This window comes from Diadema antillarum, unplaced genomic scaffold (assembly GCF_040938485.1).
Source record: "Diadema antillarum isolate AM-2024a unplaced genomic scaffold, OU_Dant_1.0 seq00000009_RagTag, whole genome shotgun sequence".
NCBI lineage: Eukaryota > Metazoa > Echinodermata > Echinoidea > Diadematoida > Diadematidae > Diadema > Diadema antillarum.
The window spans coordinates 1,010,864-1,037,956 of NW_027271131.1; the positions used below are offsets into that span (position 1 = coordinate 1,010,864).

General features: G+C 38.1%; 1 protein-coding gene across 1 annotated transcript; it reads left to right on the forward strand.

Moving 5' to 3' along the window:
* On the forward strand, window positions 1-27,093 carry LOC139725009 (uncharacterized). The gene is made up of 23 exons (XM_071636099.1): window positions 1-46; window positions 2,833-2,931; window positions 3,476-3,564; window positions 5,714-5,803; window positions 5,962-6,150; window positions 8,885-8,974; window positions 9,953-10,064; window positions 12,839-12,904; window positions 13,911-13,984; window positions 14,831-14,931; window positions 16,177-16,371; window positions 16,972-17,191; window positions 17,673-17,771; window positions 18,518-18,691; window positions 20,525-20,635; window positions 21,427-21,600; window positions 22,121-22,219; window positions 22,967-23,247; window positions 23,818-24,114; window positions 24,668-24,724; window positions 25,306-25,354; window positions 25,955-26,131; window positions 26,932-27,093. Exons 1-23 carry the CDS (start codon window positions 1-3, stop codon window positions 27,091-27,093), a joined length of 3,051 nt encoding a protein of 1,016 aa, XP_071492200.1.

Genomic DNA, 27,093 nt, shown 5'->3' on the forward strand with positions numbered 1-27,093 from the left:
ATGTCATTTTCGAAGTCCAGAGTGCAACGCTTCAATGAGAAGACAGGTGAGAAGAATGCATGCAGAATAAGCATAAAGCCAAAGGCTATCAAAGCAGATAGATCTAACGTTAGTGATCGAAGTCATGGCTTTAGGGCCATGTGTTAAAGCATAAGGGATGGTACAGTGTTGGTGGAGATGAGAATTGGGCGTAACATGTTATAACATTTTGCGAGATACCAAGAAAACATTGTTTATGATATAGATTCTAGAGCACACCATTTTAAGAGGAAATCAAAGTTTATTGACGATTTGATGAAAATCGGGTTTGGAATTACTGAAACATCCCAAAACAAAACAAAGCGATCGTAATAAATAAGGCTGCCAATAATAAAGTGTGGCCACTGTGTGTGGGTCCCACACTCTATTACTCACATTATAATCGCTCTTTTTTGGATATCTCGGCCATTTCAAAACCAATTTTCATCAAATGTTTGTACTTGAATTCCTCATAGAATTACATGCTCTTTCATATTTCATAAGAGGTTTCTCATTATCTCACCAAAAAATGTTATAGAAACCTGAAATTAGGTCTCAACCAAAACTATTTGATTCCTTTTTAACCCTGGTTGGCGGGGGGGGGGGGGGGGGGGGGGTGCTATAATAAACAAGGAGTTTCTGCCTAACAATAGAAAAAACTATTGTAACTGTTAGATCTAACGTTACTTACCGTATATCGTTAGATTCTATTTTAAATCTAACATATATGTTAGATTCTAACGTTAAGACAGTCAAAAGAATAGGAAGTGTAAAAGTTAAAGTCTTGGGCTTAAAAAATGTGAGGTAGAAAGTTCTAAGTCTAACCGTTAGAGACTATAGTCTGATAAATCACTCTTAGTCTTACACTGTGTGTTAGATAATTACTCAACGACCACCCACGTACAATGTGTAAATAAAATAAAAGATCTAAAGAAGTACGCACAGGACGGGGCGCACTACGCTGGAATATGCGAACATAATTACAAACCAAGAGAAATGAGGGGAACCTGAGGAAACTGGAGGAAAAAGGATTGAAGAAAATCCCCACAAAGACGTTTAGTTTCTAATATCTTACACATGATTGATGTACAGTTAACACATCTTTGCCTAGCCCGACCAAACGCCGTGCTAGCGCACAGCGTCTGACGGTGTGCGATACACATAGACCTACTGTAAAAGTGGATATTTTCGCGCTCGGCTGGGAAAGAAGAGTTTCGCGTGTTTTTAACTCCGCAGAATCACGACATTGTGCACAGGAACATATGGCAAACAAAAATATTCTCGTGCTTTTATTTTCGCGCTAGTTTCTAATTGTGCGAAATGCGCGAAAATTTCAACACCGCAAAAATTTCCACTTTTACAGTACCGGTATCTACTAAACCCCATGCACCTATAAACCCCTCGAACACAGCCACACAACAACAAAACTGTTGAAAGGCCTCTTGACACTGCATCACAATTTTGTATGGTGGACAATTACCCTAGTCGTATATAGATTAATCAATTTTATGCAGAAAATTTGCAACCACCAAGAGGACCCAGTTTGCGGCAGGGGGGTCCAGTTTGCAGCACCCCACACAAAAATGTCCCCTGATTTTTTCAAACATTGAAATTTTGCAAAAACCAAATATTTTTTGATGGTCCAACTAGTTTTCAGCTTGTTAGAACACTATTTGGATTCATTATCTCAATCCTTCACGATTTCATAGTTTTTCAAGATTGCGTGCATTTCATCAATTTCCACCCATTTTAACACGTAAAATAGCGCTATAATGTGTAAATTCCACAGGGGTGCCGCAAACGGGACCCATCCCTGACATATTGGTCTCTGTTGCAATTCTCAAAACTGATAAAGGAAATGAATTTTAGAATATTTAGCACAGTCACAGGAGGAATCCTTACCATTCCAGGCCTCTTTTGATATTAAGATTTTGTATTTACAAACATGGGATGATGGTGGTTGCCTAGCAACAGAACAAAATCTTAACGTTTTGTTAAGAAAGTCATACTTTTGTAAAAACAGCGCGACACAGACGGTTTAAATTAGAATTATGAAGGCCATCATCCGAATTATTTCATAATTTTGGTATAAAAGAAAGCTCTTCAGTTGCTCTTCAAATAAAACAATTTAGAAAAAAATACCCTTCTACTTTTGAAGTTATGGTTGGATATTCCTAGGGGTGCCGCAACTGGACCCCTGCAGCAAATTGATGCCCTGACTCAATGTGCTAATTAAATTGACCACACCGTGGATTCACATCAGTCATCACATTGAACTCTCCAGGCTCGGGACTGAATCAATGCCCTCTACTACAACAAATCTTTGACTGTTTAAAGGGTGTCATCATAGGTAATAAATTCAAATTTTCTGTTCCCCCAAATGCAGTTTGCCAAAGCACAAACATTACTGCAAGTCATTTTTACAGTCTAACAAGTTACTATTAGAGTTGTTCTAGACCGATAAATCTGCCTCTAGTTCAGGGACCTCTTGCTAACTGTAATATGGTAAGTACATACGGTCAGCCTACCATCTACATCTGTGAGCACACAGTTAATAAGAGGCCCCGAATTACTAGAGGTAGATTTAACGGTTTAATGCTAATATCCTACCAGATCCAGATCCAGATCCAGATCCAATGATCCATCAATTGCGCCATGATTTCTGTTTTATTGTGATCGTGCCCATTTGAGTTATGATAATTTAGATAGTTCAATTAACATTGATGTCAATTTCTTACCAGATTATCCCATTTATAGTTTGCAGCATCCTGATTATTTCTCATTTTGATCTATTATTTAATGATTATGTTTTAGGTTGTGCACCTGCTGTGGGGAGTTATAATATTAACTCAGAGAAGAAGGTTAATGTGGCTGCTATGGTTGAGAAGACTGAGAGATTCAAGGATGTCAAAGGTGAGAGGTCACAGAACTCAGAAATTCCAGAAATCAAACAAATGAAACGAGTCAGTTGTACAAACTGTAATGTAACAGCAGTAGTGATCACTTTTGACATAATTCAGTAATGTCCCATTGGCACAGTTGTTATTGTTCTCATATGTGGTGATGCATCACGGATGACACTTTGCATTTTACACATCAATACAATCTATAAACCTTTCCAAGTTTTAATTACAGTGCTCATTTCTAATATCTTTTGATGACTGTTCCTGCAAAGAAGAGAACACAACAATGTTATTCTGTTATGGAAAAAGAGTTTAACACAATGATACATAACATTAGATTTGTAGTATCTTCATAGTCCAAATCAATGTGATAATACTGCAAAACAACAACAACAACAGTGGGTAAGTTTCAAAGTTTGTATCATGGAGGAAATCTTACTCATCCAACTTTACTGATGAATGATTAACTCTTGAACTATATTGAAGCAAATTTTTATTTTAATTTCATTAGTTTTCATCAATTCACACTCCTTTGACATACTCAAAAAATGCAGATTCCTGTGCCAGCTCAGCAGACTCCACCCTGTCGCAAAGCTCATCTATGGGTGAACTTCGGACTCCGAGCAAGGTGAACATGTCCATGGTGAGTGTAAAATATTTCCCTCACAGTATGTGAAAAATGGATTCCTTGAAATGCTACTGCAGCAAATTCCTTACTCTGCAGTTACACATGTATTTTACTTGATTCTCATAGCAGTTCCATTCATAGATACCTAAGCACACACTTATACATGTATACAGCAGCTTCCTTGTGCTAACAATTACATATCTATGGAATTTGTGTCTGTCTGTCCTCACAGAAAATGTACTCCAAGGTCTAAACTTTCTAAATGTTTTGAAGAGATATGACTGAATTTATTTACAGATTTTGCATGATATGATGACCGAGACAAAGTCTTGAATGAATGCTGTGGTCATTGAGGGTCAAAGAACTTGACGAAAAATCATGGTTTAATTTCGGTAATCTCTCACTGCCTTGAGGTTGAATCAACAAAGCTGTCTAGACTCTACAGGCATGATATTCTGTAGATTTATTTTTTTTTTCTCAAGTCTATACACATTTTGCTTTTTCCATGTATCAAAATTACCTGAAAATTTTGATTTCTGATTTTTTTCAACAAACCTTAATATCATCCCTGACTCTAGTGTATCATGCAGTAGATGATACAAGCATATTGCATGCAACAATACCTTAAAGGGTGTGTACAGTTCTGGACGAGGTGAAGATTTAGCTTTTAACGTTTTGTGAGATATTCAGAAAGCACTCTATGAGATGTCAAAGAGCATGCAATTCTAAGGGGTATCAAAAGTTTATTCGATGAAAATCGGTTTTGAAATGGCTGAGATATCCAAAAACAAGGTGAAACAAAGAGATACTAATAAAGTTGGGGCATGTCGCCTTTTATTATTAGCACTTTTTTTGATATCTCAGCCATTTGAAAACCAATTTTCATCAAATAAACGTTGAATCCTTCTTAAAATTACATGCTCTTTCATATTTCATAAGAGACTTTTCATTATCTCACTTAGGAATGTTCAAAACATGAATCCCTACCTCAACCAGTACTGTACAGTCCCTTTAAAGTGAAAACTAAGTTTCGGTAAGTGCTTGAGAACCTGTCTAGCACTATTTCATTTTTGCTTGCAATATATCGAAAGAGTCCACTAAGAAACTTACCTGGCTGACGCGGTTTGCCGGAATGATGAGTCGGTTTGGAGTATTTTGAGAAAAATAATAATAGTAGGAAAACCGACTTTTATTCCAGAAGGCTCCAGGCTAACTCGGTCTCGGGAAAAATTCGACCCTACTTCAGACAATTTACACGCAGTTCGTGATCGCCACATTCTACTGGCCACTGCATAGTACCAAATGAGGCCTAACTGAATGGACAGGAAAGTGCGTGCTAACGTAATCCTGTACAAAACAAAACAAAAATGACAGCGCGCGGTCTTTGGAGTTTTTGTTGTTGTTTATCAAGCGCCTTTGATTGTTTTAGAGGTGCTTGATAGGCGCACACTAATTTTGCATGCGCGCAAAAGAGGTTTTTGATGCGCGCGTTGTAACAACTCGGACCATTACTGCGAGTACAGTAGCCAGAACACGACGCGCTAGTTTATACAGGCCGCTCCCATAGGACAACACTGTACAATCAGAGGGACAACCATTACAACTCATCCCGCCGTCAAAGCGAAGCCGAGTTATCCCCGAGTCCGAGTTTAGCCTGACCCCGTTCGATAAGTATTGAGACTGAACCTTTTTGGTTAATATTTCGCATTTTCGTCGTTACCCATCGAATATCTTGTTATAACATTGTTATCCTGCACATTTCCTAAGCATACGTTCACATTTGGGAGCGAAATTTGACAACTTTTGCAGGCGTACCAGAAATTTGTTTGGGCTTTAATGTCAAAAGTGTCTTTTTCTTTTGTTCTTTGCCCTTGAGATTGCTTCAGAGGGGTTTTTATTTCTTTGTGACTTACTAAAAAGATGTGTGCTTTGTAATGGCCACTTATCATGTCTATCTCATCTCATCAATATAATATATTCTGTTCTCTTTCATTTGGTTTTGGCAAGCAGAAATTATCATTATTGCGTCATGTTCAAATTGTTATCATTGTGTAAAATTTTCTGGTGTAGCCTTGAGCACCCACAAAGATAGATCAAAATAGGTCATTACAGAAGTAAACTTGAGACTTATGTATAATTTTAAATGATTTTTTTTTTTCATCAGGTTCCTGGGTCCGAGAGGCGGAGGAGGATAGGGAGCAACAAGATGCCATCCCAGGCGGAAAATGGGAAAATCAAGGAACTTGAAACAAAGGTAAATGTTTGTTTATGATATCGAGGGTGGGTTGTGATATACATGACAGATATGTGTGCTGGTTGTAGTGGTACAGTCAGAGAGATACCACTGGTACTTCTCTTTGGATGGTACGTGGGTGCGTGTTGCCTCACAATATCTCAATGTCTGCTTCTCAGATCAAGCACCTACAGCAGCAGGAGGCTGAGATGGGGCGCAACCTGGGCCAGGCGCGGGACAAGCTGGGCAAGGTGGAGGCAAAGCTCCAGGCAGCCATCAAGGAGAAGAGCCAGCTCAAGGCTCAGCTGGCCAAGTCCGAGAAGCAGGTCCTGGAACTCTCCCGCTCCAAGGATGTCCTGCGAAACAAGGTAAGGAGCAGAGCTATCAGTTTCCTCAATCTGTACATCTCCTATGTTGTGTCTAGCGGCACTTTTGATGCAGAATCTTCTTCGAGCAGACTTCTGTGCTTCCCAACTTATGTTGTACACGCGACTTCCATTATAAAGAAGTCCTTGGGACCAGCAATCTTCTTTCATCACATTGAAATTTAGTTATAGCCGAACAAATAAAGAATATAAAAATATATTTATGATAATCTATGGAACTGAATACTTACTTGTTTGTCCCCGCCGAACGAGTTCGAGCAGGGGACTATGAAACGGGCTCCGTACGTGTGTGTGTCCGTGTGTCCGTCTGTCCGTCCGTGCGTCCGTGTGTGATCAAAATGTTCAAAATGCTACTCCTTCGCCATTTCTAACCCGATTTTGATTCTGTTTGCTTTATATGATAGCACTACATGGGAGCTTTGAAACTTCTATACAGAATTTCAGTTGTGACCTTTGACCTTGACCTTTGACCTATATTGTACATTTTGCTTCAAAATGCTACTCCTTCGCCATTTCTAACCCGATTTTGATTCCGTTTGCTTTATATGATGGCACTAGGTGAGGGCTTCAAAACTTCTACACAGAATTTTGACCTTTGACTTCTTTGACCTTTGACCTTGATTTTTGACCTATATTGTACATTGCCTACAAAATGCTACTCCTTCGCCATTTCTAACCCGATTTTGATTCCGTTTGCTTTATGTGATGGCACTAGGTGAGGGCTTCAAAACTTCTACACAGAATTTTGACCTTTGACTTCTTTGACCTTTGACCTTGATTTTTGACCTATATTGTACATTTTACTTCAAAATGCTACTCCTTCGCCATTTCTAACCCGATTTTGATTCCGTTTGCTTTATATGATGGCACTAGGTGAGGGCTTCAAAACTTCTACACAGAATTTTGACCTTTGACTTCTTTGACCTCTGACCTTGATTTTTGACCTGTATTGTACATTTTGCTACCAAATGCTACTCCTTCCCCATTTCTTACCCGATTTCGATTCCGTTTGCTTTATGTGATGGCACTAGGTGAGGGCTTCAAAACTTCTACACAGAACTTTGACCTTTGACTTCTTTGACCTTTGACCTTGATTTTTTACCTATATTGTACATTGGCTACAAAATTCTACTCCTTCCCCATTTCTAACCCGATTTCGATTCCGTTTGCTTTATGTGATGGCACTAGGTGAGGGCTTCAAAACTACTGCATAGAATTTTTACCTTTGACTTCTTTGACCTTTGACCTTGATCTTTTTACCTATATTGTACATTTTGCTACTAAATGCTACTTCCGGCGGGGACATATATTACGCACCGCGTGATTTCTACTTTTCCTTGTTTGTTGTTAAGAAATTTTGTTATAGCTGAATTCTTTAAAATGGGAATGCACTGTACATGTCTGGCAGTACTCTTGATGTATAATCTTTGGCAGACTTCGGTGCTATTCAGTTATATCCAGAGTTACCTCGTATATAACTAGCATTGGTCTTGATGTAATATCTGTCTTCGTAGACTTTGGTGCCATAAAGTGCACATGCAAGGATCATGTCATACATCCCAGCAACACTTTTGGATGTAGAATCTTACAGATGAATTTTGAAGGCTCCATTATGATATTTGCCTGAAAAACACAAACCCATTCTAATTACTGACAAAATAATCTGTAATGGTTTTCCTGACTTCCTAAATAGAACATTTTTACTCTATATGTGACCCTGCACCTAAAAACAAACAAAAAGTCGCCAGACATGAATTTTTAGTTAAGACCATATTCTGAAAGAGCAGACTTTAAGCTTTAAAATGAGGTATAACTCAAATCAAATGGACTCTCCTAACCTATCTAAATATTGGAAAGAAAGCACAAACTCAGGAAAAGTGTGAACTGAGAAAAGAGGCCCTGAAGTACAGTGTCTATTCAAGCGCTTAATCTTTACCAAACCGTGCTGGCTGTGCGATGAATGGGACAAAAAACAGGAAGTAAACCACCAGAGTAACAACAATGAAGGGATTATCAGATTAAACTGCAATTAAACATGCCTCATTAACACATTCTGTTCATAATTAATGCCAACTTTCAAAGCAGTAGCACTATCCTTTCAAAAGTTATTAGAGTTGAAAGTGAAGCGTGTGGGCAAGGTTTTTCAGAAATGAAAAAGGGATTCTAAAGACACACCTAATCACACTATTCTACCAAAAATGTTCGAGATAAACTGCTAAAAAAACACACTTTCCTGCCCGTTTTATGATACCAAATTTTAGCATAATGTAAAAGAAGACCCGCTCTTTCAGAAAATATGAAAAAGTCAAGTTTGGCTAGGTTGACCCATTTCACTTATTTTCAGTCCTCAGGCAAAATCAGTGTGTGCGACTTTATGTTCGTTTTTAGGTGCACGGTCACATATGCTTAGAGCTCTATTTAGTCAAAGAGGTGTGGAAAGAAACTTGTTGTCAGGGGAGTTCAATGCCAGTATGAAAGATTTATTTTCATTTTGAACGACTGAGGATTTTATCTTCAGTGCATGCTCATGACTTCTATTCACTCTGTTTCAGTCTGCACTTACCTGCTCCTGACACAAGAAGTACAGAATGTGAAGCGTAAAACGTGCAACCGGGCAGCACTTTCTGCTCATCCGCACATTATCCATTTCACAGTTTCAAATGTTTTGTGTGTATGTAATGTCATGTATTTCTCTTTTAAAATTATTTTCCCTCAGATTGAAACCCTGGAGAATACACAAGCCAGACACAACAGTACCTCAGATGAGATAGAAACGGTTAAGCAGCAGCTGCGGAAGAAAGATGCGGTTAGTTGCAACCTGTTTCTGTAAAAATGTCTCACAAGTGATATAATAAATTCAAAGATAATGCAGCCAATATCCATTGGAGATAACTTTTCATACTGTACAAACATATTGATTATCAGTCAGTTTTTAACACTTGATATGAGACATTATCTATGGATATTGTCACAAGTACTATGGATTGACAAATAGATGTGTTCATTTCTAAACTCAAGAGCTATTTAATTTTCAGATGAGTGCCTCTGACCATGATGTCAAAGGTTATTAATGAACTAAAACTTACTCTTCCTGTAAAAGGATGTCAGTGTCCATTATAAAGTACATCTGTATCTTGTCAACACGAGTTAAATATTGCTTGAAATTTACCAGGTTATGGGTATATTAAACAGGGTGTTCAGATGCAAAAAAAAATTATACTAGAACGGTATAGCTAAACCAAAACGGGATAGCTATATGATGAATTTATGCGTCTGAATGCTGACTAGCAAAATGACGTATATAACGAAACAACATATTACGAAATGACAGTCAGAGCATCGTTTCAAACTAGAACTCGATAACGAATCAGCATTCCATTGTGCGTCTGAACGAATGGCGACCATAGAACAGTATAACTGGGCGGGCCTGAGTGAGAGCGCGCACAAAAGGTGACCCCATAGCTGTTACTCATGAGTCCTGACCATAACAGCATGCGCCGTGGGAAACTGCACATCTAGGACGTTTTGCAGAATGGTCATGCAAGATTAGCGTTTGAACAGTCTGTCGGCTATGCGATGATTCTTCATACATCGTTTCTTTATCGAGTTTTGGTATAAACTGGCTTGTGTCTCAACAGGGGGACACACAGCCTACATCAGGCCTCTATTTGACACTGGCATTTTGTTTCAATTTACAATTTACCATTGATGTTTTGCATTGTGGTTTTCTGTTGTTTGTTATGTTTAGAAACAACGTTTCCCCCCCCCCCCCCCCTCACTACAGGAATTTGATAAGATCCAATCTGAGCTGACCCATAAGGTCCAGTCCCTACAGGCAGACCTCACAGCAGCACACACCACCATCCAGGCACTCAAGGAAAGCAAACAAGCTCTTGGTAAGAGTCAATTTAAAAAAAGAAATGTAGTAACATTAACCGTTTAAATTTTGGTAACTCATCATTACCATATATAACATTTAAACTACATCAGGCAAACTCACTGCACTGACATAAATGCATTTTCCTTCTTTTTGTCATTTATATGTTTTTGTAAGGTACAGTTTTGCTTGGCTAAGACATGATCAACCTAATAATACATTTTCAAACTGACCTCCTACAGTGTTTTGTCACAGAAACCTGCTTCTTAATTCATCAGTGTAGATTGAATTTATGCATATAAATGTTTAAGAAGTTGTCACACTGATGATACTGTATAAACTATATTTTCAGAAAAAACTTCTTTCCTCGTAGGATGTCAGTTTCATGTACATGCAAAAAAAGAAAAGAAAACCCAGTTTGTCATTATTGTAAGGTTTCCTAGGAATACATTTCCTGTTTCCCCTTTCAAGCGTTTATTTTCTCCATTTTTGTAGATTCTATATCTTGCTTCTTGCTTGTCATTTCTTATTTGTGTTTATCAACCACCTTCATTCTGTTTGCTATTATTTGCTCACTTTCCTCTTTGTTTTATTCTTCTCCCCTCTTCTCTTTTTTTTTCATTACATTTTGGTTCACAATCATTTATTGACATAGGAAAAAAAGATTTAAGCCATGCTGCTCAAGGAGATCCATGTTACAATATTACATAATCCAGAATAAAACAGTTTCAACTGCAAGAGACTATAAGGAATTTATGAAATAGATGCATAATCAGAAGAAATGTGACTCTGAATTCATCAAAAAACAAAAGCAATCATAGTTGCAAATGACTTTTTGCCACATCTTGATGCTGGCAGCACCCTTTATCAATAGACATGTAGTCATATGCAATGTCATTTCTGAAACAACATTTTTTTGGTCATGCTTACACCCGAATGTCTGAAATATCTGGTGATTTTAAACAAACTGTACCACTCAAGTCATACACATATCACAGAATCAGATTGTAAATAAAGAATAATCTTGAATTTAGCACACATTTCAGTGTCAGAACTCTTGTCATTTTGAAATCTGCATTCACAACCACTGATAAAAATCGGGTTGCCATGTCGAGGTTACAAAAATGAATTTTCAACAGCATCCTCACTTCAACAATAATATTCTAGACTAGGCACTCTCTTGTCACACATGGCTATAGAAAGGATGTTATATGTTGCATACAGGGTTATGACCTAAGTGATAAATATCCTGTGACTAATACAAGGTCACATTCTACCCCTACACATTTTTCTTCTTCAGCAAATGAGCTAGGTATCCGTGTCTATTTCCTCATAAAGTATCATGCCACTGATTAATCAAAGTTATGATGTATACTCCAGCAGTCAATAGAAATTGATATTTGCATGTTAAAACAAAATAATGGCTTCAGTGTTTTACATTTTGGCATTCTTGGATTGTAAATTTAACAGCAATAACACACTGCAATGCTGTCACAAAGATAATGCTTTTATGGATTAATACAATACAGTTATCATGGCATAAAACTAATGGCAATGAAAGGTGAGCTATAATATGACATGAAAATACATTTTTTGCTTAACATGCATGCTTTCAATATAGTTTCAACATTTGATCATTGGTTGTAATCAAGCCAATTGAATCTTTCAGCCATATCGCGATTAGTTTTATTTTAGTTTTGATTTTAGAATGACATGTTTATTTACAGTAAAGCATATAACTACCAGCTATCATCCATGTACTACTGCACCGTTTACTGCTTGTCTCTTACTCTCTTCTTTCTTGTATTGTCTACATCTAACACATGCACTCAAAAACTGAGGAACTGTTTCTGCTCAAAGTGAAAAAAAATGTTGGAGAATTATCATACAGAGACAAAATTGTGTCTGAATGTTGAATCTGTGATCCCAATATTGAAATGGAGCATGACATGTATCAATTAATCTGAAATCATCAAAGAAAAAAGATCCAAAAGACTATTGGATACAGGACAAGATTACAGATGCAAAAATGAGAGGAGAACTCGACTGCTAGATTAGATGGTAGTCAGGAAATATTTATCAGGTACCTTTGAAAGGTGAGTTTTATTGCCTAAAAGGCACTGTTAATTGTGCACTTGATGGATTCTATTGATGAATCTTATGTCCCTTCAGTGCTTTCCACTTTTATATAGAGGCATGTTTTCACAAAGCTATTTGAAGAGTAGAATTGTTACCACAGTATGTGAGAAAAATGATGAGTTTCTTGCTGTGTTACAAGCTATGCGGAACTTGCACATGACCTAAAAACCCCAAAGTAAGGCACCTTTTCTCATGTCACTTACTGTGACAGAGTGAGCAATTCACATACATGCAAATCATTCTTGATCCTATTGGCAATCAAACTGATTTAGTTTAAACAACAACAAACATGTCGTCTTCTGGATTATATTATGTGTTTGTTGAATTTACCTTGGAAGTTGGTCTGAAACACATGCAGCTACTGAACGCCATGAATATATCCATGCTTGTATGCAAATTTTCTGTTTAATTCCATGGTAATGTCTCGGCCGGTTTAGGTTTTCCCCAATAATGGTTTGTTGTACCTTGGACACATCAACATTTATCTTGACGTGTGATCTATTTTCCAAGTAAAGAAAAAGATGGATTACTAGTATTATGTTTGTTTGTGAGATTATGCTTGATAGATGTGTATGAAGAAGAGGAGTATTGAATGTACTTATACAGACTAAATGTTATACACACTGAATGGTATGGTGCTCTCACACCCTACAGAGCAAACTAATGAGGAAATCAGGAAGCATGGCGATAGCATTGAGGATGAAATCAGACAGCTGCAAGGTGAGTATTAATTATGGTTTAACCACCCTTAGGTTTGGTATAACAGTTTTTTGATATTTTACTGGTTCAGATGATCCCCAAAAGTATAAGAAATCACAACAAATGATCAGTATTCGCTCAGAAGAAGCTTGTATTGGAAACTTGCATTTAATCATTTTGTTTTTCCAGCTGAGGCATATTATGCAATGAGGTCCTAAACAGTCATGTGTAAAGAGACCTATCTGGCATTTTGTTCTTAATTGTTTTCATTCAGAGTATAGCGAAAGTGTGTGAGGCTGACTCAGCTCTCAGGCTTTTGCGACTATTTTGCAATTTTGATGGATCACTACAAACTTAGCTAGTGCCATCTCTATGAAAACAAGGGATTTATGCCCATTACATTTGATAGAATTATCACATATGATGTGGACTCTTTCATAACATCAATGTAATTTGGCTTTTTCTTGTTATGGTAGTCTTCTTCTGGTAGGCCTGCATCCTTCAGACTTGCAAATTATGACAGGCGATTATGTATGAATTGATACATCTGTGGTGATGTCTATCTTATAGGCTTAAAGGGACTGTACATTTCTGGTTGAGGTGAGGATTTAGCTTTTAACGTTTTGCGAGATTTTCAGAAACCGCTCTATGAGATGTCAAAGAGCATGCAATTCTAAGGGGAATCAAAAGTTTATTTGATGAAAATCGGTTTTGAAATGACTGAGATATCCAAAAACAAGGTGATACAAAGAGATCCTAATAAAAGTTGTGGCCTGTCGCCTTTTATTATTATCACTTTTTTGGATATCTCAGCCATTTGAAAACAAATTTTCATCATATAAATGTTGAATCCTTCTTAAAATTACATGCTCTTTCATATTTCATAAGAGGTTTCTCATTATCTCACTTAGGAATGTTATAAACCTGAATCCTCACCTCAACCAGTACTGTATAGTCCCTTAATGCAATTACACACTTGTACACAGACATGTTTTTTAAATTGTCTCTGTATTGATGTGTCCCACAGAACTGGTTGACTGTCTCAGGAAAGAAAACAGACAACTGCAAGAAAATGTGGTCCAGCTTGAAGATCAATGTCAGGTAATTACATACTTACTCCCTTCATGGTTAGAAATAAAATATTTTTGCTGTTGTAGTATTTTTTTTTCTCAGAAATGTATCTGTTGCTGCTTGATATATGAAGCGCTTACTTCCAAAAAGCGCTAAATCCATCATTTTTCAATGGATTTAGTGCCTTTTGGAAGCAAGCTCTTCATATACAGAACAGACATAAGAAATATGTTCTGCAATTTTTACAATATTTTATATTGCCACCATAAAGCAGAAGTTAAATGTTGCCAAGGTTGACTCATAAAACGGCTTTGCTGATAGCTGAGTATTTTTTTTTTTTGTCTCTTTTTAAAATCTTCTTGAGGCTTCATTCTTCATATTTGTTCTCTTTCCTTATTAGGGCAGTGACTACTGATTTATTGTTGGAGTCTACAGCTTTACCATTAAAGAGGGTACTCATCAGAAAATTCCCAAAGTCACTTGGAGAATTAGAGATTAAGTTGTGACTTATATAGCAGTCTTGTCTGCCTATGGTTTACCATCTCATACTAAAACACTTGAATAAGGCTCATTAAATCAATTGTGTAGTATGCTCAGCTCCCTTGAGCTATACACATGCGTTACTTAGTGATTATTTTTCATTTAGTGCTATGTACTTCCCTGTTACGAGTGAATTCATAAAAGTAGCATGTTTTAACTAGAACAAATATGACTTGATATTCACTTCCTTGGTCATGCTTGTTCATAAGTTTGTATATTTTTCTTTTTTGTTGAGTTAAATACCAATCATGCACTTTTATTTCATGAGTGGGTTCATGAATGTAATATGTTTGATATGCAACATTGATATTCATTGTTTGATGTGTGCAACTCCAGGCCTGTGAAAAGGTGGAGGAGTCGCTGAGACACAACTTGTCTGATGCAGAGTCCAGGCTCCACACCTCCATGGCAGTCGTCTCAACCCTAGAACAAGAAAAGTGAGTCTCTGTCCAATATGACTGGTCTCTACATACAATTCTGCTAGCCCCCTTGGGGCAAGTAAGTTTGGGATGTTGCACAATATCTTGCCCTAAGTGAGGATGCCTCATAGTTCTGTCCTGTGACCTGCCTGAATAGAATATTTCTTTGCCCTAGGGGCCATCAGATGGGATCCTAGTTATACTTGTATCCTTGAAAGAGTATGCATTGTCCCCATCTGTTGGTTTGAGGTAAACATGAGCCCTAGGGCATCATTTTCTAAGACTGATTTTAAGGAGTCAAAGAAGTTGTCCCTCTTTCAAGTGACATCAGTTATTCTTCTGAAGATATATATAAAAAAAAAACATGCAGAAAGATACTTTGAAGTATGACCTTGGGGTGTTTCATATGAGATATACGTCATAATTATGCTTCTGGCTAAAATTTCCACTTGTGTGAAAACAACAGAGAGGATTTGCTTGGATAGGGACAGCTGCTGGAAGAAATTATTATTACTGTATTGTTCTGTCTGTATCCTGTGGTCTTTAAAGGACAAGTCCACCTTCATATACATAAGGATTGAGAGAATGCAGCAATATTAGTTGAACACATCAGTGAAAGTTTGAGGAAAATTGGACAATCCGTTCAAAAGTTACGAATATTTTAAGTATCTGCGCAGTCACTGCTGGAAGAGAAGACTACTACAGTGTATGATGTCACATGCGTACAACTATATAAGGAAAATAAAAAGAGAATTTCACAAAACTTTACTTTTTGAATAAAGTGCACATTTCTTCGACTTGCTACTGACGTATGTTAAGGGTAATATTATTCCCCCTGCCTTCTGAAAGAGAGAAGTCGAGTGTTCTTTTATTATGCGAGAAAAATGGAAATATGTTGAATTTTCTTTATTCTTTCTTTATATCGTTGTACTCATGTGACATCACAAGCTATAGTAGTCTTTTCCTCCAGCCATGACTGAGCAGAAACTTCAAAAATTCATAACTTTTTAACGGATTGTCCGATTTTGCTCAAACTCTCATTGATGTGTTCTATTAATATTGCTGCATTCACTCAACCCACATGTCTATGAAGGTGAACTTGTCCTTTAAGCAAATTCAGGCATCATGCATGGATACGCATACAATTTCTTTCAGAATCATAACTTTTCTATCATGTAATGGGGCTAAAGCATAATTTCCAGCTGAAAAGAAGAAGAAAAAAAATCAATTACTATCTGCTTTTCTCTGCATCAATTTTACCAGGGCTCAGCTGAGCGAAGGGCTCGCTCAGGCTGAGGCCAGCACTGCCACCCTCAGGGACCAGGAATCGACCCTCAGGGAGCAGCTGTCCAGACTAGACGGGGAGCTGTTCGCTGCCCGGGACAAGCACGTGGAGGAGGAGGAAAAGAGAAAAGAGGCCGAGAAAGAGACGGCGAATGTCAAGGCAGAATTGGAAAGGTCAGATTTGTTGTTGGATGGCCTGGCTTCTAATATCTTTAAAACTGACTCTTAACCCCTCAACAGCTCAATATAAGGAATATTCCACAAAATTTCATTTTTAACAAAAAAGTACACAATCCCTTGACTTGTTATCATATAATATTATATATTATTATGAAAGGTAAGTCAAGTGATCTTTCATCATGCTTGAAGAATGAAAATTTGTTGAATTCTTTTTATATCTTCTTCAGATTGTTGTCCCCCAGTGATGTCACAAATTGTTGTCATCAAAAACCTTGAAAAGATTACTTTTGAATGTATTGTCTGATTTTCCTGAAACTTCACTTTTGTGTTCTTCTGATATTGCTGCATTCACTTATTCCCACATATATATTTGGATATCATTCCCCTTTAGAGCATATCTTCCAGGTGTAGAAGTCCAGGAGTACCTTCTCCTAAACACATTGACATGTTATCTTAAATAAATGTGGTGATGTTGGTATGCCTTTTTAGCCACCGCTAACCAACCTCCCTTTGACTTTACATACACATTTGTGAATGCATGATCCTACTTTTAAATTTTTCCTATTCCTTTCTTTAATTCAATCTCTGTCACAGGACCGAGTCTAGTACCACAGAGAGTCTGCGACAGATGAGTGACAAGTACCAGTCCCTTGAGGCAATCCTGGCCCAGACTGAGGCAGACCTGGCCTGGGAGGGGGACACCCACAAGACCCAGCTGGCTGCGGCAGAAGCCATCAGCCAACAGAGGGCGGCAGAGTGTGAGGCGTTGCAAATCCAGAACAAAGATCTCATCCACGCCTACAACATGGAGAAGGTAGACATTTTTTCTTTTTAAAATTCCTTCGTTGATCAGAGAATCAATGCTATTTGACTCAAAAAAGCAAAAAAAGAAATCTACCATCCACATCAGTAAACTCTGATTCCTCTGAGATCATGGTACGTAGTTGAATATATCTGTCTAAAAAAAAAGAAAATGCCACCCCGTGTTCACTTAGTCAGCAAGCTAGCTGTATAATGCACGAAAATGTTCATAGATAAGCACTCAGCAGTGAAAAAAAGGCCTACCCAGAGATTGTAGGCAAATTGCAGAAGTACGTGGAAACAGCTTCAAATAATAAAAAAAAAAAAATCTGACATCTGTAATTCCATCACACTTATTTAGCAATGTATTTTGTCAAGAGCTCGCCATCCACTTTTATTTGAATTCTGTTGGTTTTCTTCCTGATCAAGACTTTAAAGAAAAAGAAGAAAATAAACATGTTTTGAATTGATTCCACATCTATTTCTGTGTGCAGGAACAATCTGACTTGCTGCAGCAACAGGTGGATGATTTGAAGAAGGACAAGGAGGAGATGGAACGGATTGAACAAAGAGTGAAGACGCAGGAAGAGAATGTGAGAATTGTTATCGTATGGATCAACCTATCCCTCCATCCTTGTCTCTGCCTCTCTCTTCCTCTCTTTGCCCTTCCCTCCGTCTTGTTGATTGTCTTCTCCCTACATCAATATTCAAGTCAATTCCATTCCATTCATATTTATTTCATTTAATCAGATAAAAACATTCAGACATAGATACAGATACATAAATTCAAATTGACAACATAGAATGTGGAGACATCTAGAAAAACGAAGCTTTATGAACAGCCACCACCATAACAAAAGCATGAAAGTAAAAAATGATATTCTCCTTTCCATTTTTTTTTTCAGTGCTCATTCTTAAGGAGCATTATGTATGCAGCCATAGCGAGAAAGTTGTCAATATGTGTGCAGTCCATAAATCATGATGATAAGATTGTAGCTGGTATTGACGACAATGATGATGTTCATGGTGGTGATTGTGATGATGATATGATAATAAAAGGTTTGATGATGGCAATTATCATACAGTCACACTGTTTCACTATTGTTCTTTGATTGGTCGTTGTCACTTTCAATCGCTGTCATTATACTGTGAAATCTATACACCCCATTAAGTGTCATACAGACTGTTATGAAAATAATGATAACAATGAGAATATCTGCAGGTTGCAGTAATCATGTTTATAATAGTCAAGTGCCAGCCACGCCCAATTCAAGTGCTGTGGTCCCAGGCCAAAAGTTATGAATTTAATTAACCATTCCCCTTTTCCACCCCCCTGCAGTGGGGTGAGATGAGAGCAACTCGCCTGGAGCTAATGGAGCGTCTAGAGGAGCTGGAGAGAGAGAAGCATGAGGCGGAGGAAGAGACTCGAACCCTGGAACAACGCCACCATGAGCAACAGCTCCTCTTTCAGACGGAGAAGACACAGCTGTCTGCTGCCCTCAGTGTTGAGAAGGTTAGTGCTTTGTCTCTAAAATGGGAGTGTTTGTAGTTTGTTGTGTTTAAAGAGGATGGCTAGAACTGATCAGTGGGAATCGTGGGAATGCTGGGGGATGATTGTTCCAATCCTTGTGGGATTCATTTAAGAGTACATTATATATCTATTTTTGTTGAAAATTATTTGCTTCAGAATGGTCTCATATTCAAGTAATGTGCAGTTTAATGTTTCCAGGTTAGCATGCATGCATGCCTGTACAGTGACGGGGCGACCGTTAACAGCCGTTAACAATCGCCCCGTCACTGTACAGGCATGCTAACCTGGAAACATTAAACTGCACATTACTTGAATATGAGACCATTCTGAAGCAAATAATTTTCACACAAAAATAGATATATAATGTACTCTTACAGGACAAGTCCACCTTCATATACATGTGGATTGAGTGAATGCAGCAATAGTAGAACACATCATTGAGAGTTTGAGGAAAATCGGACAATCCATTGAAAAGTTATGAATTCTTGAAGTTTCTGCTCAGTCACTGCTGGATGAGAAGACTACTACAGCTGATGTCACATTTGTACAACGGTATAAGGAAAAAATAAAGAGAATTTCACCAAATGTTACTTTTTGAAAAAAGTGCACATTTCCTCAACTTGTCACTGACGTATGTCAAGGGTAATATCACTCCCCCTGCCTTCTGAAAGAGGGAAGTAAAGCATTCTCTTATTATGGGAGAAAAGTGAGAATATGTTGAATTTTCTTTATATTTTCTTTATATCGTTGTACGCATGTGACATCATCAGCTGTAGTAGTCTTCTCATCCAGCAGCGACTGAGCAGAAACTTCAAAAATTCATAACTTTTCAACGGATTGTCCAATTTTCCTCAAACTCTCACTGATGTGTTCTACTAATATTGCTGCATTCACTCAATCCACATGTCTATGAAGGTGAACTTGTCCTTTAAATGAATCCCACAAGGATTGGAACAATCATCCCCCAGCATTCCCACTGATTCCCACTGATCAGTTACTCGCCATCCCCTTTAAACAAAGGGATTCTTGCTTCATTCATGTGTGTGTGTTTGTGTGTGTTGCTATGCAAAGTTTATAGGCTTCATCATTTTCATTAATCTTACCAAAGAAAGCCACAATTCCAGCTCTACACACCGTACCAAATTGTTTGTCAATAGCAGATGACAGATAAACATATACTTTGATTTTTTTCCTTAATCTTTTTTGATTGCTGAAGGCATCTTCCATGTGCTGAAAGACAAAAGAGACAAAATTTGACCATGGTATTAACATGACTTGAATGTGATGGTGATAGTTCTGTATCACATGCTGTAATTTTTAGCAGCAGGTGATTCTATTTCTCTTTGAGACACCCTCATAATGCCCTGTGATGAGCCTGTCATCTGTAACTTGCTGATTACAATGGTACTTGATATATGTTTGTATTTTTCATGGAAATATCAGTGGACTTAAAATTGATGAACACCATTTGATTTAGCATCTCCATAGATTCTTTTTAGTTGTGATGAGAAAAGCCTTAGTTCTGCAAGAATGTTGTTTGAAATAGATATTAGTACTGTAAAAGCTGTCAATTTTGCAACAGTTTAATTTTTGCAAATTTCGCAAATCACTGTTGGGCTGTGAATGTAACAACACACAGAAATATTGCAAACAGACAGTGCCTCAGTGTCAAATTGCAAAAACAACATCTCGCAAAAAATGTCTGTGACCTCCTCATTTGCGAAAGTATCTGTCTGCAAAAATAACAGCTTTTACAGTAAGGATGTCAAATAATTGATGGATCAACCACCTCTTTTATCTCTCTTTGTCCCACAGGAACAGGTGGACTACCTACAGAAGCAGCTGGAGGAACTTGGCCGTGAGATGGAGGATGAGATGGAGGAAGTCTGTGGTCTGAATGACAAGCTGAAGAGACAGGAGGATCAGGTGAGGCCCAGTGGGAGATGGGAGGTTTAAAGGGATGGTACCGCTTCGGTTGAGATTGGGCTACAGGTTGCCAACGGTTTTTGATGATAATTTTTTTGAGATAATGAGAAACCTCTCATGAAATATAAAAGAGCATATAATTCTAAGAGGAATTCACAGTTTATTTGATGAAAATTTGACTGAGATATTCAAAATAAAGCAATCCTAATAAAAGATGGGACTCATCTTTTATTAGGATTGTTTTGTTTAACTTTTGCTTTTGGATATCTCAGCTATTCCAAAACCGATTTACATCAAATGAACTTTGAATTCCTTTCAGAATTATATGCTCTTTAACATTTTATAAAGTGGTTTCTAAATATCTTGCAAAAAGTTACTGGATGCTCACGTCAACCAATGCTGTACAATCCCTTTAAGGTCATATATCCCTTTTGCAAATGTCACAAAATTTTGCGTGGTCGAAGAGCAATGTCATCGTGTATCAAATCTTACAGTAATTCACCTCAGAGTTTGTTTGTTTGTTTTCTCCAAGTAATGAAAAACTAAATCAATGGCACTCAAAAGTGCACTCCCTTTTTGTACCGAGAATTCCACTGGGAATATTTTCCAGGGTCCAAATAAAACTACTGGAAATCTGTTTATAATATAGTTTCCCGCTCCATCGTAACAAAGTTTCCATTGGTCTTTATTATTCTGAGGCAAGGTCTGAATTACATAGATGGATATGTCTCACTTTCTGAGTATTATGTCTCCCCTAAGCATTTTTCCCCCCATCCATGTTTGGTACATAGATTGAAGCCATGCAGTCAGAGAAGGACGTATTGCAGACAAAGTATGACTCACTCTCAGAGGAGAAGGTGAAGACGCAAGAGGCTCTCAGGGACTCTGAAGTAACCAGGGAGAGTGACAGGCAGACTTTTGACCTGAACAAGAAGACACTGCAGACAGAGCTTAGCAGAGAGCAGGTACAAAGCATTCTGCTTTGATGATTGATGTATGTCACTAATGCTGGCATTGAGTTGATGATATTGGTACCCACTGCATACAGTTCAGATTTGTTTTTATATTTCTTTCTTACTCTTTGTTTATTTGTTGAGTTATGCAGTTATTCATCCAGTAATTAATATAATTTATTCATTCACTATTCTATTCACTCTTTCATTCATCCATCCATCCATCCATCCATCCATCCATCCATCCATCCATCCATCCATCCATCCATCCATCTATCTTCTGCTATCTAACTTCTGCTAGTTAAACGGGGTAATCCATCATGAGAGTAAAGGTTGTCTTGCATTTTGTCCTTGTAGATGTAGACATATATGTACAATTTGATTTGTGTGATATGAAACCAAATCCCATGGTGGTTTTGTCTGAATGTTTTCCTTTTATAGAAGAAGGACAAGACAATTTGATATACATTAATAAATGCCTTGATATCATCTTAAACTTTGTCTGCTTGGGTATTTGTCTGTCTGTTTTCAGGAGAAGGTAGAGAGCCTTGAGACACAGCTGAGAGAGTTGACTGCAGACCTTGAGGATCTGAGCAGCATTGAGAGCAGGATCAGCCAGCAGGAGGGAACTGTGAGTAGTAGCCAGCGTTACACCCTGCTTCACTCTACTCCTAATCACCATACACGAGGACTTAGTGCTCTTTAAGAGAAATATCAGTGCTGTAAACGTGGAATATTGCACAACGTGGGAATGTGCACTCAGCTGAGACATTGTTGAAAGAGTAACACACATATTACTCTCATCTGCAAAATCACTATCTCATGTTTTATTGTGAACTTCAAAGTTTACTAAAGTTGGCCCAGATTAAAAAGCGATGAGTACGTGATAGCTTCCACTTTTACAGCGTATAAATGAGAGCAAATATGTGAATGCGTTTGTATTTGTAACAGCACTCACAGATAATTATCATTTTTTTGGGGGAGGAAACTGTCAAAGGTCATGGACTTTGAAAGATGTTTATGTAATCATATTACACATACATACACAATATACAAAGAATTAGTATTGCAAATCAATCAAATCATAAGTACAGATCATCTGTATCATGCAAAACTAAAGGCTATGAAGTTCTAAACAGTCGCAGTATATGACCTGCATATGCCTCATAAGCTTATATTTCTTTATTAATCGACTACTGCTGAGATAATATCTATGTAATGTGGAAGACGCTTCTCTTATATCCTTGTTGATGAACAAGTAAGTTGATAGAGCTGCTGATGATCAGATTGAATAGGACTTCGTTAATCATTTGATGCCACTCTCCTTGAGCTCACATAAAAGTTGCATCACCCCCCCCTTTTTTTCAATCCACCCAAGGTGGAGGACATCAAGCTAGAAAAAGATAGACTCCAGGCAGCCCTGAAAGTCTCCGAGAGCAGACAGAGCAGTGCAGAGCAGGCCCTTGCACTGACGCAATCTGAGAAAAAAACTGTTGAGGCAAGTCTAGAGGAGCAGAGGGAGGTGACTGATAGTCTCCGCCAGAGGCTGAAGGACAGTGAGAAAGGCAAGGAGAGTCTAACTCGGCAGGTGGAGCTTATGGAGGCAGCCAAGAAGAAGCTGAGTGCAGACTTGCTGGCAGGCCAGCAGCAGATAAACAGGTGTGCAGTGTGAATGGTTTGAATTATAAATGCAGTATGTTTCAACCATTTTTTTTTAACATGCAAATCTATTGTTACACATTCTTGCACACGTACACATTCTTGTACAATGTATGTCCACGTACAATATGTCTATCTTGTTTGATGCATTGTTCAGGCAAAGTTTGCATTATGGAATGTTTGGTTGGTTGGAAATTATCTGATAGCTGAGTGGAATTGAAGCAGTTGGAGTTAGATTGTTGTGATACAAGTTTGAATGATTTTGTTTCACAGGTTTATGAAGTCTTTCCTATTCTTTGAGAGATAAGCTTGGATATGTTGTCGCTTACACTTTGATCATATTAAGTCAAGACAAATGTTTTCAGAGCCTCATATGTTCATATGATTAACTACTTCAGAATATGTGTAATGCCCACAATATAAGTGTATGACTTATCAAAAACTGCTGGCATTCATCTTTCAAAAGAAAACAACAAGGGTATTACATATGTCCCCCCCCCCCCCCCCCCCCCCCCCCCACACACACACTTCTTATTCACCGATTGCCATCAATATTTCCCGTCCAAGCAGGCTCGAATGTGATGCTGCCTCAGCCAAAAAGGAGAGCGCTGCCTTGAGGGAGCGGCTCCAGAGTTGCGAGACCGAGTGGGCGGCCCTCAAGCGGGACCTGGAGGAGGCATGTCTGCACCAGCGGCAGGAGTTTGGTCGCCGCCTGGTGGACACCCAGACCAGGCTCTCCCAGAAGGAGGCTGAGCTGGACCGGGTCCGAGAGGAGCACGAGGCCAAGGTGGTCCAGATGCGGGCCCGGCTGGAGGAACGGATCCAGGAACTGGAGGAGAGGGCCTTCAAGTTGCAGGAAAATGCAGAGTGAGTCGGAAATGAGTGTGCAGTAGCTGTAGCTCTGTTTGGCAATCTTCTCCTCAAATATATCTTAGCTATAATCTCTAGACAGTATTTGTTAAAACAGCAAAGATTTACAGGAGGTAATTTGCAACTGTTTCTCTGCTCACATATTGCTGAATAATCATTCTGTTTCTGTAACAACTTATGCAGAGGATCCAGTAAAATCATTACTGCCTTAACATATATGCATTTTGGATATGCCCTTTTACCTTCTAATATACATAGTAATATGCATAGGAATATACAGAGTAAAATATGTTATAAGAGAAGTAATATATTTCAATTAATGATATAGATTATTTAGGTGTTCATATCTTTAAAGTCATTTGACAGTTACTGAAGAAGTGAAAAGAAGTGAAGTGAAAACATTTAGCGCATTTCTGTTTTTAATGGATTTATATAGCACAAAATGGTTACAAATGTTAAAACAACAAAATTTTCAGTGTTTATGACAGTCCTTTTTATGTTGGTATGACAAATAGTAATGGTATGTTTGTCAATGATTCTAATTTTTCAGCAATCACCAATGTGTTGATGAGGAGATGATGCTAATGCTGAAGGACGACGCTGAGAGGTAATGAACTCCAAACTATTCTACCCAACTGTTCTCAGCAGTGAGATATTATTACCTCTAAAGCTTTTCATTTATAGTATTTCCCAACTCTCTATACCATCTCCCCACTCCTCTTGCCCCACCGACAGAAACCTTGGCTTTCCTTGAATATTGTTAATTGAGTAGCCTAAGAGTTTTAGGGCATTTCAACTTTTAATTGTATGCCTTGTCACAAATATTCACACCTTATTTCCTTCTTCATTAAGCAGAATTAAAGAGGGTGCTGTAGTAATAAGCAATGAGCTTGTTTTGTTAAAATGTCATATCTGCATTTTCTATGACACTCTTAGATTGAGTACCAGTAGTTATTAGTAGGGTGGGATTTTTTGCAGGGTGTGGGTAATTGATAAAACTAAAAAGTGAGTTCATACTGATTGTTCCGTAGGTCTTTGCTCAGGGGTAGAGATCAGTGGAAATGGAACAATGTGGTATATCTTGTTTCCTTCCAAATAGCTGTGAATATATATGAATACTACTAATGAATGCCTGCAGCTCAATTCCATGGTTTGTTTTGACTCATGTTTGTTTAACATCTTTTTCAGCTGGAAGGCAAGGTTTGAGGAACTCATGGAAAAGATAGCTCCTTTTCAGGTAAGTTTGCAAATTAACTTGCTAGTAAACCTTCATATTCTACTGTCAAATCATTCATATTTTCTCGTCGTATTATAGTATATCACTGTTAGCATCTTCAATTTAGATTTCAATTGGGTAATGATGAAAATGTGAAATATTAGCCAGAACACTATGCTGACATGCAGTATTGCAGTCTGAGAACATATCCAATCAACAGTTAATGTGTGATATGTTTTATAATTGATAATCAACAAATCGGGCCATAGCAGTATCCATCAATCATTTGTGTGAGAGTGACTCTCATCAGCTTGTTGGGAAATATGATTGCTAGGGCACAATCGATCATCATAAAGTTCTACCAACCTACTACTGATCAGGGAGGACTCTCCATAAATTAGAGTCGTATGCATACAATCAAAATAATTTTACTCGTTTGTTCTCAAAAATACTTCTAAACAACTCATCATCCTGGCAAATTGCGTCATAATCAGCTAGACGAGTTTCTTGGTAGACCCCGTCAATGTATTGCAAGCAAATTGCAAATGGTGAAAGATGAATTTCGAGCCCTTCCGAGAACTATGTTTAACCCTTGACCTCCATTCCCTTCTGTACAACCAGGATCAGCTAGACCAGTTTGAGGCCGAGCGGAGACTGCTGCTCAGCCGTAACGATGCAGCCGAGAGCGAGGTCAACAAGTTGAGCCGGGACTATGCCAAGCTCCTTGGCCACCAGAACCAGAAGCAGAAGATCCACCACATCATGAAGATTAAGGAGGAGAACATTGATCTCAAGAAGGTAGAGACTCTCATGGACCAATCCCTCTGTCATTCTAACCCAATCAGTTATCAAGCGACTACTATAAAAGTTGAAATTTTCGCGGTGTTGAAATTTTCGCGCATTTTGCGCAACCTGAAACTAGCGCAAAAATAAAAGCATGCAAATATGTTTGCTTGCCATATGTTCCAGTAGTGGATGTCTTGCTTCCGTGGAATCAAAAACACGCTTAACTCTTCTAACCCCGCTGAGCGCGAAAAATTAGTTGCGCGAAAATATCCACTTTTACAGTATGTTCAAAAGTTGCACTAAAACACACTAGTCTATGCAAAATTTCTTGTACGAACCAGGCATTTTATTTTTATATCAATAATGACATTCAAATTCAAAGTTACGTAAATGTTTGCAGCAACATCATAATTCCCGTGTAGTGTTGATGATTGCGCTGGTGATAATAATTAGTTCCTCGTTGATGATGATGATTAATAATGACAATGGAAATGGTAATGTAAAGGGTAGTGATAGTCATGTTGGTAGTACACAGTGCTGATGATGACAGTGAGTGATGATGATGTTGATGGTATATTGGCTATGAAGATGATGATGTGGTGATAATTTTGATAGTCATAGCGGTGGTATCTACTATGCCGATGGCTTCAATCATAGTATTGATAATGTTGAGAATGATGACAAAATTCCATGTCATTGATGCCAGTGATGATATCCTAGGGCTCTCTATCATAGAAGATAGCTGTGATAATGAAATGAAGATAAGTCAACTCCATACACTGTTCCAATCTCTCCCATGTCCTGTGATGCAGGAGGTCACCAAGCTACGAGAGGAGACCACCAAGCAGACCCGCTCCATCCGCCAGCTGAAGGACAAGCTGGACAGAGCGGAAGGACGCAGGAAGTTTGACCCGTCCACTGCCTTCAGCCACGGGAAGGAGAACAAGACACCGCTTGCTCAGAGGAACATCTAA